We start from the raw sequence: 17667 nt of genomic DNA, 5'->3' as shown, positions 1-17667 counted from the left end.
AACTGCAAACAGAGGCTGGGGTCACCTCAGTGACATCTCCTGACGCTGTCCAACCAGAAGTTCGATTTGTGTTCTGGGGGTGAAGAAGGAAACAGACTGTACTAAAGGACTAAAATAATTTCTTGTCTATACTATCTCACTTGTTTTTATTTTTGGCGGGAGAGGAGGGGTGTTGGGATAGAATTTCACATCCTATCCTGGAGTGAAGGGGAGGATGGGGAGGCTCAGCCCTTCACCCAAGAATAACCCAGTAATGACATCTCTACGCGTGGGAAGTGTTTCCCTCCACGCTGGGAGGATCCGAGGCTGCACCCCAGTGGGATTCCCTGCTTGAGCTGGAAGGCCGTCTCGCCCTGAGATGCAAATCATAGCGAGAGCGAGGAGAGCTTAGCCCGCCGGGGAGGAAATGCCAGAGGGAAGAGACACTCGAAGTCGAAGGGGCTTCCCCCAATTTGGAGGTGGGGACCATCCTGTGCAGGAGCGACTGAACAACCGGGTGTCCGCCGTGGCCTCTGCCCTCCGCTGAGGGTCTAACAGGGACGCGACACTGCTGGACTCTGTGTCTGAGTCACGGGAGACGGCCCAGCTGTGCCCAGCGGGCCCGCGCCAGACCCTGGCGTCCTCCATCTTCTCTCCTGAGCTCCCCCTGCTCCAGCTGCCTGAGCCACGGACCGCAGCACCACACACCCCCGCGGGGGGGGACGCCGCGCCCCATCCCCGCCCCGGGCCCCACCCCAGCCCCCCCGCGGGGGCCCTGACCCCACAGCCGGCGGGCACTGGCTGAGCTCCGAGGCGGCGAGCCGGCAGCGGGGACGCCCAGAGGGGGTCCGGGCGACTGGGGGCGGCGGCGGCCGGGCCGGGGCTCCCCCCCCGCCCGCGCTCGCCGCCGCGGTGGTGCGTCCCGGAGGTTACCGGAAGTGGCCGCGCTCGGCGCTGCCATGTTGAGGAGCCGCCGCTGCCGCTGCCGCCGCCGCCGCCGCCGCCGCTTTGTTGTCGCCTCCTCCGGCTGAGGAGGCTCCCCTAGCGGGGGGAGTGGGGAGGAGGGGGGTCGGCCGCCGCAGCCATGGAGGCCAACTGGACCGCGTTCCTGTTCCAGGTACTGGGGGCCCCCCCCGGGGGGGCAAGGGGGGGACAGGGGGGCCGGGCCCCGGGCTGGCGGGCGGGCGGGCGCTCCTCCCCTCCCTCCCGGCTCCGCTCTCCGGCCCGGCCTTAATCCCCCTTTGTTTTTCCGCCCGCCCGCCCGCCCGCCCCGGCGGAGCGGGGCTGCTGAGGTGAAAGGAGGCGGCCTCACGGGGTGCGGGGGAGAGAGCAGGCCTCGGGGTGAACCCGGGGGCCCCCCAGCACACACACGCACACACACACACTCACACACACCCTTCCCTCCCGCCTTGAAGGGGAAGGGAGGAGGCCGGTCGCTGTCACCACCTCGCGGCCCAGAGAAAGGAGGGCGCCGGGCCGCTGGATAGCGCGGGCTGCTGGGCCACTGCGTGCTGGCCCGGTCCCGCACCGTGGGGTGAGGAGGTCCCCAGGTCCTGCTCTGAGTCTTCTCCCCCCCAGCACACACTTCATCTATCTTTCGCTTGCTTTCTTTTTACCTCTCTCTTTTTGTGTGTGTGTGCGCGTGTGTTGACTTTCTGACCCCCTCCCATGTCCCCGCGAATAGCGGGTATCCCTGGTTCCCCGCCACTCCCCCTCACCGCCTCCCCCTCGTGTTTGCCCAGTTGTGGGGGAGGATGTTGTGAGTGTGTATCCCCTCCCCAAACTTTTTCACTGGATTTACATTTTTTCTTTCCCAAGCCTCAGCCGAGCCTTGGCAGCTGACACCTTCTCCCTCTGTCCAGCTCTCCCGCCGTCCCATTCAGCCCGGGGAATCCCCCAGCCGGGCCGGCCCGGGGCGGGGGGAGCGGTGGGGGCCGGGACTCCTGGAGGCCCGACCTTCTCCCGAAGCGCTTTTCTTTCTCGGCCCACCTCGAACGTTTCCTCCAACCAAGTGGAGAGAGCAAACAAAGTCCGCTTACAAAGCCCCCAGATGAGTCACTCTCTGGGATGTTGGTCTTCGCTTTTTTGCAAGAAACTTAGAAGTGACTGTAGCCGATCTGTTTTGGCAATTCTCTTGCCCGCCCACTTTAGATGGGGGACCCCTGTTTGGCAGATCTAGGCTGGAGCTTATTTTTTTTTCTACTTTGTTTCTATTTGCAAACGAAGCATTTAGTGGGCAGTGGCGATGAGCTCACGGGGAAACTTCGGCACCGGAGGAGGTTAAGAAGCTCGTCACTTTTAAGTGCGTTCTTCCCGCCTCTCTATTTTCCTTCTTCGAATGCTTCGTGAAATCCCAAACGCGTAGTTGGGGCGCTTGATACCTTTTGGAACTAACAGAAACGGATGCAGGATTTTCAAAAATTATCTTCCCAGCCATTGGATTCATTCCAGTAGAGTTAATACAGGGAATTGGATAACTCAGAAATTACTTACTGTATAGACTGGCCTGTTGTTTTAAGACATATTTTTTTCAAATCTGGGCAATTTGATCTTTCAGTAGTTATTAAAAATGCATTGGAAAAGAAATGCATGCATCCAGGTTGGTTTAAAGGTGGCAAATACCTTCCCCAGAAAAAAGCTCAGATGGTCGTTTTAAAATATGGGTCGTTTTTAAAATTGATGGGCCACTGAAGTGATTTTCATGTGATTAAAAACCATATTAAACATGGTGTCTATAGAGATTGAAAAAAAAAAAAGTTCTTCATGTAAAGCAAAAACCCATAACACATCTTTGGAAAGCTGTTGAAAAATCTTTTGAAATACTTTTTTAAAAGTTATTTTTTCCTCTGGATAAAGCAAATGCCAAGCGTTTATTGATCAACTTTTTAATTGGATTTTATATTATTTAATTTTTTTCAGCTATTAAAATCTTTTTTTCCACCTGATGGAGAAGTGTGAAAACAAATATTTGACCCTGGGCTTGGCAATGTGTGCAGTGAAATTTGTTGGAAAACTTAAAATTTAGAGCCGAGAACAGTTGAATGGGTAAAGAGAATATTTCAGTCTTTTCTGTGGAAAGGTATGAATAGACTTAATCAGTTCTGGTTTTACGTAATTTTTACTGGGGATGTGGAGTTAAATTATCTTGTTTGTTTCCTGGAGCATCCTGTTGAATTTATATTTTAAAACGATTTAATACCTGCTTGCTTTCCAGATAACTTGGTGGAAAGTGAAAGCTATAGCTATTAAAATGTTTGATGGATGATTCTTCTAACAGGACATTCAAGATATGACTCACCGATGCTAATTTGTTCAGTACAAAATCTTTTACCCTCTGGCACTGGAGATTTCATGGTGCCATATCCTACTACCCTGGGTGATGAAATAACATTTCTGTTTTGTTTCTTGCCAGCCCCAGAACAAGGAAAGCTTGGGCAGGGTTAAAAAGCCTTGCAGTTGAAAGAGATGGAAGATAAAATTAAAACTTTTGGTTTGATGATGCTAGTCAAATAAAAGCCTACCCAGAAGTTATATTTTTAAAATAAATCACTTAACTGAAGGCTGGCCGTGGTTGTTATTTTACTCTGTCTCTCCCCCAGAGAACAAGTTGGGAAAACCCAGTACCCCCTTAGAAGGCTTCATGTAGAAGTGTGGGGATCCTAGGAATCCTCAGAGAGTGATTCCTGTAGTGGTTCTACAGAATTTCACCCAAGAAGCAGGGACCTGGTGTGACCCTCGTGTGAGAGTGAGCTTCAGCAATGCTGTAAAAATACTTTATGTTGCCACAGACATCTGAATTGGTAAAATGGCAGTAAGTGCTTTTAGTACTCCATTGTACTAATGGTTGTTTAGAATTGAAAAATGCCTCTAAATGCTCTAAGTCTGAACTTTGTCCAGAAGATCTGCATTCCCTATTATCTGATGTGTTAGCTTTTGAAATTGTATATCTTCAGCTATCTTCAGCTATTAACTATTTGTATACTGTATGGAAACTTGAGTATCCCTACAGCCAGGTTGGAAAACGGGGTATGATTAGAGTCCAAATTGTGTAAAGTTTCTACTGAGGTCACCTGGGTAGATAGACCCTTACATTTACAGGAGCTTCACAAATTAGATTAACAGTGGACTGTAATTCGCTAGGAGCAGTAAGTCCAGAAAGAGACTCATAAGTAACCACACAATTTCTGAGAAAGCTTCCAGGACTCAAAGGGTGATGACATCAAAATTATTAAATTGAAACTGAGAACTCTGGATACCACACCTCCTAATCGTTTGGGTGAGACTAGTTCCAGGCTTAACTGTTAACGCTGCCATCAAGTAAACATACAATGTGTGGTAGATGTTCTTATCCATCAGAGGAGGAGCTGTGAGTGAGTGTGTGTGTTTCTCCTTGTTTTTTCGTCGTTAATCAAATTATCTGTGGGACTTGTTATAGAGTAAGAAGGGTAAATAACTGTTAAAAGTGTCTAAGATGATGGGATAGGCCCCTAGTAGGACACTGTATGCTTAAAATATTTGAAACTCCCACCTCTTGAGTGATGTGTCCTTTTATGATTACAGAACTCAAGCATAGGGGCTTGGGCTTACTGTCAAGAGTTTCAAAAATAATGTTAGTAAAGAACAACATATTAGGAAGAACTATTTCAGGAATTTTTTCCCATCATTTCCTACATGTTTATCAGTGTGGAGAATTTTGAAAGTGTCAGAACCAAACAAGTAACTACTCATAAATACCAAGAACCTGATCCATGATTAAATTTTGGTTTCAGTGCAGCTAAAAGAATTTCCAGTGTGCAGCCTCCAGTTTTGGGAGTGGAGAAGCACATCATAACAGCAAATGTCTAATACTTTATTGAAACCTACAACTGCTGGAAGAAGATAAATATGAAAGGAATTTTAGTGTTTATAGTTTGTTTTTCTCATTAGTCTGTCTTTGAGAGTTTCGGATTTGAACAGCTAGTGTTGCTGAAGGATGCAGACTTTAGTATACAATTAAGTGACCTGAGAAACAACTGGCAGGTGTTTTGCTGTGGGCTACCTTCACAGATACCTTCCAGGTTGCTTAATAGCAGATTTGGTTTCAACCAAATCTTTTAGTAGAGACAGGTGAAAACTTAAAGTTAACAAACAACTAGCAAATGTATTTAGAGAACTAGATTTCTTTCATCACTTAGCGACAGCCCCTTCCTCAATCGGAGGAAAGACACGATGCTTTTCTTCTGGGTAATAGAGAAATAGATGACTATGTCATTGTGTGTCCGTGAGTGTGTATGTGCGTGTTGTTGCAGTAAAGTACTGTTAAATACTTAAACCTGGAGGATTTTTTTTTTTTTTAGTAAGTTATTTAAACTTGGTTTCAGCACTGACAGGCTAATGCAAACTGATTTCATCAGCTGGTCTGTCCCTTATGAACCAGGAGAGTGTGTGGTTTAGTCAGCTGTTTAAAAGCAAGATCACTGTCAGCAACTTAGTTGCAAAAGTTTTGTGTCTGCACAGTGATTTTTCAATGCTTTGTATTGTGAGCTCTGAGTAACTAGGTTGCTGGATTTCCACTGCAGAGTAGCTTGTAGGTTCTTTGACTGTTTCTTCTGGTCTCTATTGTCTGGAGCATGTTGACTTTTAAAGGCCATTGTGAGAGGTCAAGTTTCTGAAGTGTGAATGTTTGGTTTTAGGCCCATGAAGCTTCCCATCACCAACAGCAGGCAGCACAGAACAGCTTGCTGCCCCTCCTGAGCCCTGCCGTGGAGCCCCCTGATCAGAAACCATTGCTTCCAATACCAATAACTCAGAAACCTCAGGGTGCACCAGAAACATTAAAGGATGCCATTGGGATTAAAAAAGAAAAACCCAAAACTTCATTTGTGTGCACTTACTGCAGTAAAGCTTTCAGGGACAGCTATCACCTGAGGCGCCACGAATCCTGCCACACAGGGATCAAGTTGGTGTCCCGGCCAAAGAAAACCCCCACCACGGTGGTTCCCCTTATCTCCACCATCGCTGGGGACAGCAGCCGAACTTCGTTGGTCTCAACCATTGCAGGCATCTTGTCAACAGTCACTACATCTTCCTCGGGCACCAACCCCAGTAGCAGTGCCAGCACCACAGCTATGCCGGTGACCCAGTCTGTCAAGAAACCCAGTAAGCCTGTCAAGAAGAACCATGCTTGTGAAATGTGTGGGAAGGCCTTCAGAGATGTGTACCATCTCAACCGGCACAAGCTCTCCCATTCAGATGAGAAGCCCTTCGAGTGTCCTATTTGTAATCAGCGCTTCAAGAGGAAGGACCGGATGACTTACCATGTGAGGTCTCATGAAGGAGGCATCACCAAACCCTATACTTGCAGTGTTTGTGGGAAAGGCTTCTCAAGGTACTGCATTTTACTTTGCTTCATTATGGTGTCAGTGAACTTCAGTTTTGTCTCCATGTGATCTAGAATGTTTATGTGAGAACAGATGTGGGCAGACCTGTGTTATTAGAGGAGATTGGTGATATAAAGAAGTATTAAGCCTCCAGGTCTAACTCTAGTGTGATTGACAAGTAGTGACTTAGTGATTAACCTGTTTTTTTCACTTACCAAGTGCCTTGGTGGACTCAGGCTTTCATTTGGCACATGGATACTTATCTCTGCAAAACCACCAGTTTCCAGTTCAGTTGGGGGACTAGACATGAAGCCCATTGTGCTAATTAAAATAACATTTCCTGGAAGTTGGGATGACCTTTGGACACTCTTAATTAAACTTTTAGAATGTTTTTTCATTTTTCTGAGAGCACCAACATTTCATTAATTTTTATTTTTAAAAGCTTTTAGATTTAATACAGTGGCAGCTGTTTCTGGCAAGTGTTAGGACTAAAACTTTGGATATTTTGTAATTGTAAAGAATCAAGACCTAATAGGATTTGATGTTGACTAAGAGAGAAAATTAACAGGTAGAAGACTAAGACTTTGTTTTTGGTAAGAGAGGTAAGGAGGCTTGCACTGGGGGAGGGAGGTTGGTAATTCTGCTAGCTTTCCTAAAATGCACCCTTTCCCAATCTGCCAAGCATATAAGCATCACATAAGTAGCGTTTCTCTCTGTGTGTTCGATTATATATCTTCTGTTGAAACTCTCTTTTTCACAGGCCTGACCACTTAAGCTGTCATGTAAAACATGTCCATTCAACAGAAAGACCCTTCAAATGCCAAGTAAGAGTTAAAATGACTTATCCTTAGTGTAGCACTTAATGTACATTATCCAGAAGGTCTGAGCCAGTTGAATCTCACCATTCTTGGATAGTCTTAAATAAATCACTGACCTGAGTAAATATGGCCTATCTGACTTCTAGTTTTATAAAATATTATGACAGCTTCTATCTTTGTAAAGCAAGATCATTTAAAAATTTAAGTGTGTTTTTTTGTAAGCTCTATTTCCCTTTCCTTGGGCAATAGCATTTTTTGTTAGAAAAAAAAGGTTATAGTCTTGCAGAGGTGGTTGTGTATTTGAAATGAATAAAAGAATAAAGGGCTTTAATTTCTGGATTTATTATTGAAGTTGTTTTAACTGTGATAGGAGAAAATACGAAGTTTTCTCCCAAATGTTATCACTTACTGGATTTTTCTTGGTTATTACCAAATTGGAGCACTTTCTAGTTGTTTAAAAATCTCTTCTGGTTAATGATTTTATTTGACATCAGTTATCTGGATAATGAAAAGATTAAGAATTTTGCTAAATCAAATGACTGTTTAAGGTATTGGTAATTCTAGTTTGTTGCTGGAAGTCTTTTAGTCCTTCTTTCAGTTAAGTTTGTTAATGACTGATTTTATTAAGTAAATGACTTGAATTTCTAAGTAAGATCTAATTGAAGGAAGTGAGGGCCTGCTGTGTATACCAGGCTCTTAATCCACCAGTACTTTTGTGAGATAGATAGTATTATTCCCATTTTACAGATGAAGAAACAAATTCAGTTAGGTCAACCAACTTGTTCAATGTCATGTTGTTTAGCAAATTGTGGAGCTCAACTTAAGCCCAGGTTTAACTGACCCTAAAGCTTAAGTTTTTTGTGCTACTCTTTGTTGATATATTTTCTTCCTCCGAAATGGAAGAGTCTAAAATTTATCAAGTGTTTTATTATGATTATGATTCTAGGTAACACATGTAATTAAAATTCAACTAGTTGTCAGCTTGCTGACGTGGATAGGGTAATGCATAGAATATAACGTACTTTAAAATGAGTAGAACAGGATAGTCTATATTTAAAAAAAGTTTTCCTCCCTCATGCAGACATGCACTGCTGCCTTTGCCACCAAAGACAGACTGCGGACACACATGGTGCGCCATGAAGGCAAGGTATCGTGTAACATCTGTGGGAAGCTCCTGAGTGCAGCGTACATCACCAGCCACTTAAAGACTCATGGGCAGAGCCAAAGTATCAACTGTAATACATGTAAACAAGGCATCAGTAAAAGTAGGTGGTGCTTCAGATTTCATTTCTATTTCAGATTGGTGAAATATGAATGTTTTTATAATGTATTAAAGGTATTAATATTCACCTTACATGTTTCCTCCTATTGCCAACGTGTGCAAACAGACAACAATGGAGAGAGTATATTAGTGTCAGAACTATGCTTTACTTTCATGTATGCAAACAGCGTTGGTAAGCCAGTAATAACCTTTAAGAGGAAAGCAGCGTTAATAAGCTTGCTTTTCAAACCCAAATCTATAGAGAAATGAGATGATATATCCACTTGCAAGGTTAAATGCTTTGCTTGCCTTAAATTCAGAGTTGAAGATAGAATACTTGGATTTACCCAGGCATTTTCTTTCAAGATTGCCTAGAAGAAGGCATTTTCCTGATCATTTATTCTATTATATATGTACTTTATGCAGTAGAAACGTCAAATTTTTAAAAACTATGTGGCCACAAGAGAGTGGGGAAGAAAGCTTAATGTGTGTTTATCTGTTTTTGCTTCTTTGTAAGTACATTGGGTTTATTATCTAGTGTGTTGTACTTTAACTATATAAACATTCATTTTTCTTTTTTTTTTTTTTTGAGACCCAGTCTCACTCTGTCACCCAGGCAGGAGTGCAATGGCATGATCTCAGCTCACTACAACCTCTGCCCCCCAGTTTCAAGCGATTCTCCTGCCTCGGCCTCCCAAGTAGCTGGGATTACAGTTGTATGCTGCCGTGCTCGGCTACCTTTTTGTATTTTAGTAGAGATGGGGTTTCACTGTGTTGCCCAGGCTCGTCTTGAACTCCTGAGCTCAGACCATCCACCCACCTCGGCCTCCCAAAGTACTAGGATTTCAGGTGTGAGCCACCGCACCCAGCCTGTAAACATTCACTTTTGGTATGCATTATTGTGGTCAAATAAAAAAATACATTAGATATTCTGTTGAACATTGATTATTTCATATTAATATTATCAAACTTCCATTTTTAAAGACACTTGCTTTTTTTTGACACTTGGTTTTTTTAATAGCAAATAATTATTTTCTCTTTAATATTGATTACCGCTAATTCCCTAGATTTTTTAGTGTTTGTTTATTTTGACCAATATAGACACAAAAAAAAAAAAAAAAAAAAAAAAAAAAAAAAAAAAAAAAAAGCACTTATTAAGAGCTACAGAAGCATGAGAAGTTAATTTTGAAAAAATGGCAACAGGTAAATACAGTGTTTTTGGTTTGTCTTTGTAATAGCATGCATGAGTGAAGAGACCAGCAACCAGAAGCAGCAGCAGCAACAGCAGCAGCAGCAGCAGCAGCAGCAGCAGCAGCAACAACATGTGACAAGCTGGCCAGGGAAGCAGGTAGAAACACTGAGACTGTGGGAAGAAGCTGTTAAAGCAAGGAAGAAAGGTAAGGCATGGCTTCCAGTGTTGAAAGTGTGGCTAGAGAAGTGTTTTCATTTAGTATGTCAAGTGATCAAAGTAGAGAAGCCACAGTTTCAGGAAATCTAGCTTAATGGAAACATATAAATAGTACATGCTGGAAAATATCTGGTAAAGTATAGTTATAGGCAATAAAATGTCCAGATAAGTTATTACTATGAATTAAAAATTCGTAGTACTTCCTATCATGTTCTTTCTTTTGATTTACTTTTTGTTACAAACTTAAAGCCAAATTTGGTCCTTTACTGTCCTCAGAGTTGCATTTTTGTATTCAATTTGATGTCAACCTCCATGCATTGTGGGCCTTTTTTTCCTTTTCTAAAATACTCCCACTTTTAGAGGTGGATGTCCTTATGTGTATGTAAGTTTATTTTCTTACCTGTGCTGTTTTTGCTCTTCAGTGTTCTTTTTTCATTGTATTATTTATTACATGTTTCAGATTCTGTAGTGCTGATGTCTTTTCTCTTGGTGACACCGTTAATTTCCTTCAGTCTCTATCACTGTGGTAGGCCTCAGTTTAACATGTCTTCTGCTGCTGAGGACTTTACTGTAATTGTTAAAAAATTTTAAAATGGTTTGCTTTTCTCTCATGTGTATGTCAGTTGGAGTATCAGTTTTCAACTTACTTGTCAATTTACTAGTACAGCTTTGGCTTCTGAACTATTGTGCAGCCATTTCAAATGAATCATTTTGTCAGTGTACCATGAGCCAAAGGACAGATTTGTAAATTCCTTCTTCCTCCTCCACCCCTGCTATGTCTTACTGTGTTAAATATTAAGAAATCCTCTATCTGCTGGCTCCTCTATATGTAATTCCTTTGCTGTGTAGTTTCTCCCATCTTTTGCTTTCATGTAGTGTGGCTGTTCCTTTCCTCAGAGCAATCCCTTCTATTTTTTTTTTTGTTGTTGTTGTTTTCTTTTTTAGACAGAGTCTCGCTCTGTTTCCCAGGCTTGAGCGCAGTGGTGTGGTCTCGGCTCACTTCAGCCTTCACCTCCTGGGTTCAAGTGATTCTTGTGCCTCAGCCTCCTGAGTAGCCAGGATGACAGGTGTTTGCCACCACACTCAGCTGATTTTTGTATTTTTAGTAGAGGCAGGGTTTTGCCATGTTGGCCAGGCTGGTGTTGAACTCTTGACCTCAAGTGACCCACCTCCCTCAGACTCCCAAAGTTCTGAGATTATAGGCATGAGCCACTGCACCCAGCCACAGTAATCCCCTCTAAACCTCCTATACTTGAATAAAAATAAAAGGAATAGCATTCTTTTTTTTTTTTCTGAGATGGAGTCTCTATTGCCCAGGCTGGAGTGCAATGGCACTATTTTGGCTCACCGCAGCCTTCGTCTCCTGGGTTCAAGTGATTCTCCTGCTTCAGCCTCCTGAGTAGCTGGGATTACAGGCATGCCTGGCTAATTTTGTGTTTTAATAGAGACAGGGTTTCTCCATGTTGGTCAGGCTGGTCTCAAGCTCCTGACCTCAGCTGATCTGCCTGCCTCGGCCTCCCAAAGTGTTGGAATTAATCTTGAGCCACCGTGCCCGGCCAGCATTCTTGTTTCATACATTTACTGGCATTGGAAGAAAAGAGTGCAGCAGTCCGTATAGGATTTCCGCCATTCCTCAGGTGCTATTTGTTCCTATCTTCCAACTGAAGATTTGTCATCATCTTAATAAAATGTTTTGGCCAGGTGTGGTGGCTCACACCTATAATCCCAGCACATTGGGAGACCAAGGTGAGAGGATCACTTGAGACCAGGAGTTTGAGACCAGCCTGGGCAAGATGGCAAGACCACGTCTCTACAAAAACTCAAAAAAAAAAAAAAAAAAATTTAGCCGGGCATGACAGTGTGTGTCTGTAGTCCCAACTACTCAGGAAGCTAAGGTGGGAGGATTGCTTGAACCCAGGAGTTTGAGGCTGCAGTGAGCTATAGTTGTGTCATTGCACTCCAGTCTGGACAACAGAGTGAGACCCCCGTCTCAAAAAAAAAAAAAAAAAAAAATGCTTTCGTGGTAGGAGAATGGGGAGAGGGAACTGGCAGTGAGGAGGAAGAAGTATAGTGCTATGACAGTTGTGTAGTGGGTTGAAAGTGTATTATGAAGGGTATTTTACTTAATTGAACAAAAATGTTTAAGTCATAGTAAAAGGACACCGTTAGATTAGAAAGAAAACAGGAGAAGGTATAGGGGTCAGCAGGTAACAGAGTAAAAATTATTTGGTGAAAGTAGGGGGAGATATCCTTAGCAGTACTCCCAGAACCTCAAAGTGAATTGGTTTTCTCTCTCATTCTCTCTCTTGCTGTACTCCTCTATTTGGTATTGTATCTCAGTTTGCTTGCACAATAAGACTTGATTGTTTAGCTCATCTTCTGACCTCCATGAAACAAAATGCTATTGTATTCCCATTCATAGCGTGAATCTCTCTGGAAACGTTAGAAACCTCTGTATTCATATTAGTAAATGTCATATTTTAGGGGAGAGGAGACTCTTGACCTGAAAACCTAAAGTTGAATCAAGTGTTTCTAAATATTAGGCCTAAATAAGGTAACATAAGTTTATAAACCTGATTGACAATCATATCATCATCTAGGGAACTTTTTAAAAATACACATTTCCCAAGTTCAATCTAAATTTCACTATTGATTCTCCTGGGAGTCCTTTGTTGTTTTTTTTTTAAATCCCCTAGATAGTTGATTTTGATAATCAGCCAGGTTTGGGAATCCCTGATAGGGAGAATGGTGTATGCCAAAGTTAGATTGTATTGATCAAGTAAGGGCTCCTTGACTCCAGGGTCTCCTGTGGTGATCTGACCTGTGTGGATCATATACAGATCTCTATCTTTAGTTTGAATATATTTCTCCATTTTGACAGCTACATCACAGGCAGCCTACCCATCATTTTACCGCTGTTTTCTGGTACACCAGCAGGTGGTGCTGAATTTTGTTGAGGGGTGGGTTGGGGGTATCACCTTGAAGGAGTTTTCCTTAAGTAGTGTCTAGACCTGGCTCACACCTTAGTCCCAGCACTTTGGGAGGCTGAGGTGGACGGATCACTTGAGCCCAGGAGGAGACCAGCCTGGGCAACATGGCGAAACCTTATCTCTACAAAAAACACAAAAATTAGCTGTGCATGGTGGCACATGCCTGTAGTCTCAGCTACTTGGGAGACTAAAGTAGGAGGATTGTTTGAGCCTTGGAGGTTTGAGGCTTCAATAAGCTGTGATCACACTACTGTACTCCAGCCTCAGCTACAGAAGGAGACTCTGTCTCAGAAAAAAAAAGTGTCTAGATTTTGCTGGATAAGAAGGACCAGGGTCTCACTGCAGGGTCTCCTTGCCTAGTTAGTTCTCCTTGGTACGCTTGATGGTATGTGTAATATGTGGAGTTAAAGATACTAGGCGTAAAGTAGGTGATTGTGTCAACATCAGAAACAGAAGAAGAAATGGGAGTGAGGAGAACATGAACTTATTGAGGAGTATTTTTTTTCTTTCCTAATGTAGTTAAGAAAACCAGAAACAGTAAGATTATTTAACTGAAACATATTTCTAAAACCGAAACAGATGATACTAAAATAGCTTATCATTCCCTAATTATGCATTTTTAAAACCTTAACAGAATATGGCTTTATGTCTCAGGCTTTAACATACTTACTGAGTATGCACCCCTCTCTCTGCTGGTTATAGTGTGCCTTATGAGAAGATTTTTCTGATTATCTGTTATTGTGTAACCATTGGCCCAGCTCTGTGTAAACAAGCTCTTTAGCCTGGCCTGCTGGAGGTTGGCTCTTCCCAGGAAAGTTTTTAGAACTCAGAGGAACTGCATGAAGTAGTAGTGAGAACACTTAGCCCTGCATTGCAGAAGTTAACTGATCCTCTCAGCATCACTGTGAGGTAGGTAAGTAAATATGAACTTGAAACCTAAAGAGCAAGGCTGAACAAGTTGCCCAAGTCCTTGCAGGAGGTATAGCATCAGAAAGCTGATGATACACTGGGATCCCTGGCCCCCAGGCCTGAGCTCAGAAACATCCTCCCTTCTGTTGACCACTTGATAGAAAACTGGAATTTGATTTATTAATTGTTTGACCTTTTTGATGAAAAGAAATTGATTCAGAAACTGTTGATGAATTTTGCTCACTCTTTTGAGAATCTAAAGACCCTTTTGTCTTCTTATTTTAGAAGCTGCTAACCTGTGCCAAACCTCCACGGCTGCTACGACACCTGTGACTCTCACTACTCCATTCAATATAACATCCTCTGTGTCATCTGGGACTATGTCAAACCCAGTCACAGTGGCAGCTGCAATGAGCATGAGAAGTCCAGTAAATGTTTCAAGTGCTGTTAACATAACCAGCCCAATGAACATAGGGCATCCTGTAACTATAACCAGTCCATTATCCATGACCTCCCCTTTAACACTCACTACCCCGGTCAATCTCCCCACCCCGGTCACTGCCCCAGTGAATATAGCACACCCTGTCACCATCACATCTCCAATGAATCTGCCCACGCCTATGACATTAGCCGCCCCTCTCAATATAGCAATGAGACCTGTAGAGAGCATGCCTTTCTTGCCCCAAGCTTTGCCTACATCACCGCCTTGGTAAACAGTATTATAAAATCAAAATATGGGTTAAAGTAAATATTTACCAGCAACTTAACTTTTAGTTGATTAAAGCAAAAAGTAAACCATGAAATTGGGAGATTTTATTACATTAGTTAATAAGAATGTGGTAGCATTTTTCTCCAATTTGGCTGGGATTATTCAAAGTAGGGTGTGTATGTAACTTATCACTGGACCACTTTAGTTTAATCAGAAATTCCTTTTAGCTGACAGCATTGCTTAAACAGGATAGTAGTTGGCAAGATGAAATGCCAGAATTAAAAACAATCATAAATAAGTAGAACCCACTTCAAAATAAAAACAGCATTACTATTTCTAATCCCAAGAAATCACTTTATTCTAAACACTAGCGGAACTCTTCTTATACAAGGTGGATGGCTGATTTTAACCTGAAATTCTAAATCCACGGATTGAGAGCTAGTGTAGAATTGTCTGTGTTTATTGTTTTTATGAGTAAATACATGCATTGTCATAATAAAATGCATTTCAGAGAATATGCATTTTACCTTTGGGAATATGTTAATTTCAGGCAGCATTCCCTATGGGAAAGGTGATACCAGCTCTGATATGCAAAGCATATGATAATTTATCATTCTAACTTCAACATATAATAGGGATTGTGACCTGATATTTGGAGATGTAAATATTGCTCAGCATATTAATCCCGATGGAATATAGCATTGTAGTTGACTTTTAAAAAAAAAAAAAAACTTAAAAAAAAAATCTACAAATTGTGTTTTGCTAAGAAAAGCCTCAACTGACAGAGGAGAAGTCAAGTGTGTGGACAGGCAGGCTCCTAACAAACAGGCCTATGGGACTCCTGTTTAGGAGCCAAAGAGTACTTTGGAACAGTTCAAATATATTGCTTTAAATTGGAAGACGCTGGAGGCACTGGGATGTGATATGCCCCTCTCTCCCCCAATCAGAGCCTGTTGATGTTACAACAGGGACAGATGTGTTAGTTGCTCACTAGAGTTTATGTCTTATATTAAATTGTATACAGTTTTTATTCTAACCACTAACTAGGTAGTATGCCCCTTCAGAACATGCAGAGTGTATCTTTTTTTAAATTTCTCCTTCCGTTTCTTAATCAAGTATCATGCAGATTTGTTCAGCTTTGTAAATATGGACATCACTTTTTTTTTTCTTTGAGAAAACACTTGTATCAGCTTTGTGGCGTTTTCAGGGAAACAGCTGTCTGCACTCCCTGTAGAAACCCAGCAATGTTTGTGCACGTTGAGACATGTGCTTTCTATTTCTTAGCAGAATATTTTATCTCTGTACATAAAGTAGAAACCAAAAGGTAGGGAAACAGAAAGTCTTGACACCATCATGCCACACATTGTTTTTAAAGCATTGTGTTAAAAAAAAAGTTCACTAAATCCAGGACGCTGTGATTTTTGTTTTTTTAAGTTGCAATATGTTTTTGGTTTTTTTCATTTTTTAATCACTGCAGTTAAGCGAAATGGAAATTAGTTGTGTTAATCTTGCAGAATGTTTGCAGGACTGACTATCATACTGGATGATTTCCATTTATACCCCACTGTGTCAGTTCAAGCATCAAAATACCTTGCATCTGAGGCAGACTTCCTACATCAGGGACAGGTATCTGTGTGTCATTATACAAAACAGTTCTGGGGGTTGATCTACATAGTAAAAAAATAAATAGTACTTAGTGTAAAATAATTTTATAAATGATCTTTTGTACTTTAGGACATTAAATTGTACAACTTTTGTATATATAAAAGCTTAGGAACTTTCTGTTTAGCAGGAAGGCAACACATTCCTACACTTTTAATGTATATGTTTGTTATAATGTCCATGTAAACATGCCCTATGTTTGTGCCTTTTAATTAGTTTGTCTCAATAAACAATGTAGAGAAAAATATGTAGCTATGACTTTGTTACAACTGTTCTTATCCACAGTACAAAATGGTTTGTTTTTAATATGTAGAGCATTATGTGTGGACTACTGGAAGGACTCGTGTAGGGAAAGCCCAAGAATGACCTTGCTGAGGCCTGGATTGGGAGCATAGTGGTCACATTTGGAGGAAGTCCACATTTCCTGGCATGCAGACCCAAAACTGGGTTCTGGCTCTGCCTGCTGGGATCTGTTGTCTCTGGTGGGCTGGCAGTCATCCACGATTCATACAGCCCAGGCTTCCTCCACAGTGGTCCAAGGAGCAGTCCTCAGTGCGGGCAGATGTGGGCCCTACCCCTAAGCTAGAATGTGGTTGTCAGAACCCTGAAAGTATTAGTTCTTAAGAAAAAAAAAGATATATACTAGAAATAATTGTTTTATCAATTCATTGTATAATAAACAGGAGTGAGACTTCATTGTATGACTTCAGTTAAAATGCTATTTTGTATGTATTCTTTATCCACTTAAGAAGCTTGTCTGCAATAATAAAGCCACGTCATGTCTTCTTTTGGGAGGGAGAGAGTCGATGGCAGGAGGGGGTTGTGGGTGGGCCACTGAAAAGGGGGACCGAATAGGTTGTGTGGTGAAATTCTCCTGTGTCTTGGAACTGGAATTGAGTTTCGATGTTGATGCACTGATTCAACCAGGTGTTGAAGGCACGACGGCCACTGGTCTACGAAAAGGCAGAGTATGTTTTTCCCTTCTGGTTGTAACCTGGTTGAGAGCTTCCCCTTTATCAGATTGGCAGCTAAGCAGTTGTATTAGATAATCCTCAAATCTGACATCCAGCCTGTTACGCTCTAGGGCTTGCTGCTTGGCCTGCGTTTGCTTTTTATTGTGTATTCATTCCCCTCCTACAGTGTGCTCCTAAATGAAGGTTTCTATGTAAGCAGATGATGATTTTACCTGTCAATACCAGCACTGTATTACTAACTTGCAAAATACTGCAGATTTATTTTGAAAATTAAAGTTAACCAGTCACAAATGTTATGATGGATTGCTTAATACCTCAGAAGCTTCATCAGTTTGCTCTGAACATAGGGAAATGTTTGAAGTACTGTCTTTTCAGGTGTGCACATCTCAGTACTGGGCTGGAGGGAGGGAGGGGCCATTATCAGCCTGGTTGGAGGGTGGAAGGGCACCAGACTGACTGCCCTTGGTAGGTGCACCCTCCCAAGCAGCCCGGGTAGGCCTGGATGCAGTGACCACAGGTTTAGGTCCCTGCCCTATCCAAAAGAGAAGATGGGTTTAAAACCTTCCTTCTCATGCTCTAGGACCCAATTTCCTTAAAG

General features: G+C 42.4%; 1 protein-coding gene across 3 annotated transcripts; it reads left to right on the top strand.

Annotated features, from left to right (window-relative positions):
• Positions 1-902: 902 nt before the first annotated feature.
• On the top strand, positions 903-17360 carry VEZF1 (vascular endothelial zinc finger 1). 3 transcript variants are annotated; one of them, XM_017538849.2, is made up of 7 exons: positions 903-1096; positions 3579-3790; positions 5652-6346; positions 7099-7162; positions 8220-8421; positions 9656-9814; positions 14010-17360. In XM_017538849.2, exons 2-7 carry the CDS (start codon positions 3785-3787, stop codon positions 14435-14437), a joined length of 1554 nt encoding a protein of 517 aa, XP_017394338.1. In that variant the 5' UTR covers positions 903-1096; positions 3579-3784; the 3' UTR covers positions 14438-17360. The 3 variants fall into 3 exon arrangements, with proteins under 3 accessions (XP_017394338.1, XP_017394335.1, XP_017394336.1); XM_017538846.2 differs by lacking the exon at positions 3579-3790; XM_017538847.2 differs by lacking the exon at positions 3579-3790 and having other exon boundaries at positions 904-1096; positions 8238-8421.
• Positions 17361-17667: the final 307 nt, after the last annotated feature.

The sequence above is a fragment of the Cebus imitator genome, unplaced genomic scaffold (assembly GCF_001604975.1).
Source record: "Cebus imitator isolate Cc_AM_T3 unplaced genomic scaffold, Cebus_imitator-1.0 Scaffold115, whole genome shotgun sequence".
NCBI lineage: Eukaryota > Metazoa > Chordata > Mammalia > Primates > Cebidae > Cebus > Cebus imitator.
This window is presented reverse-complemented; position numbering and strand designations above follow the sequence as displayed.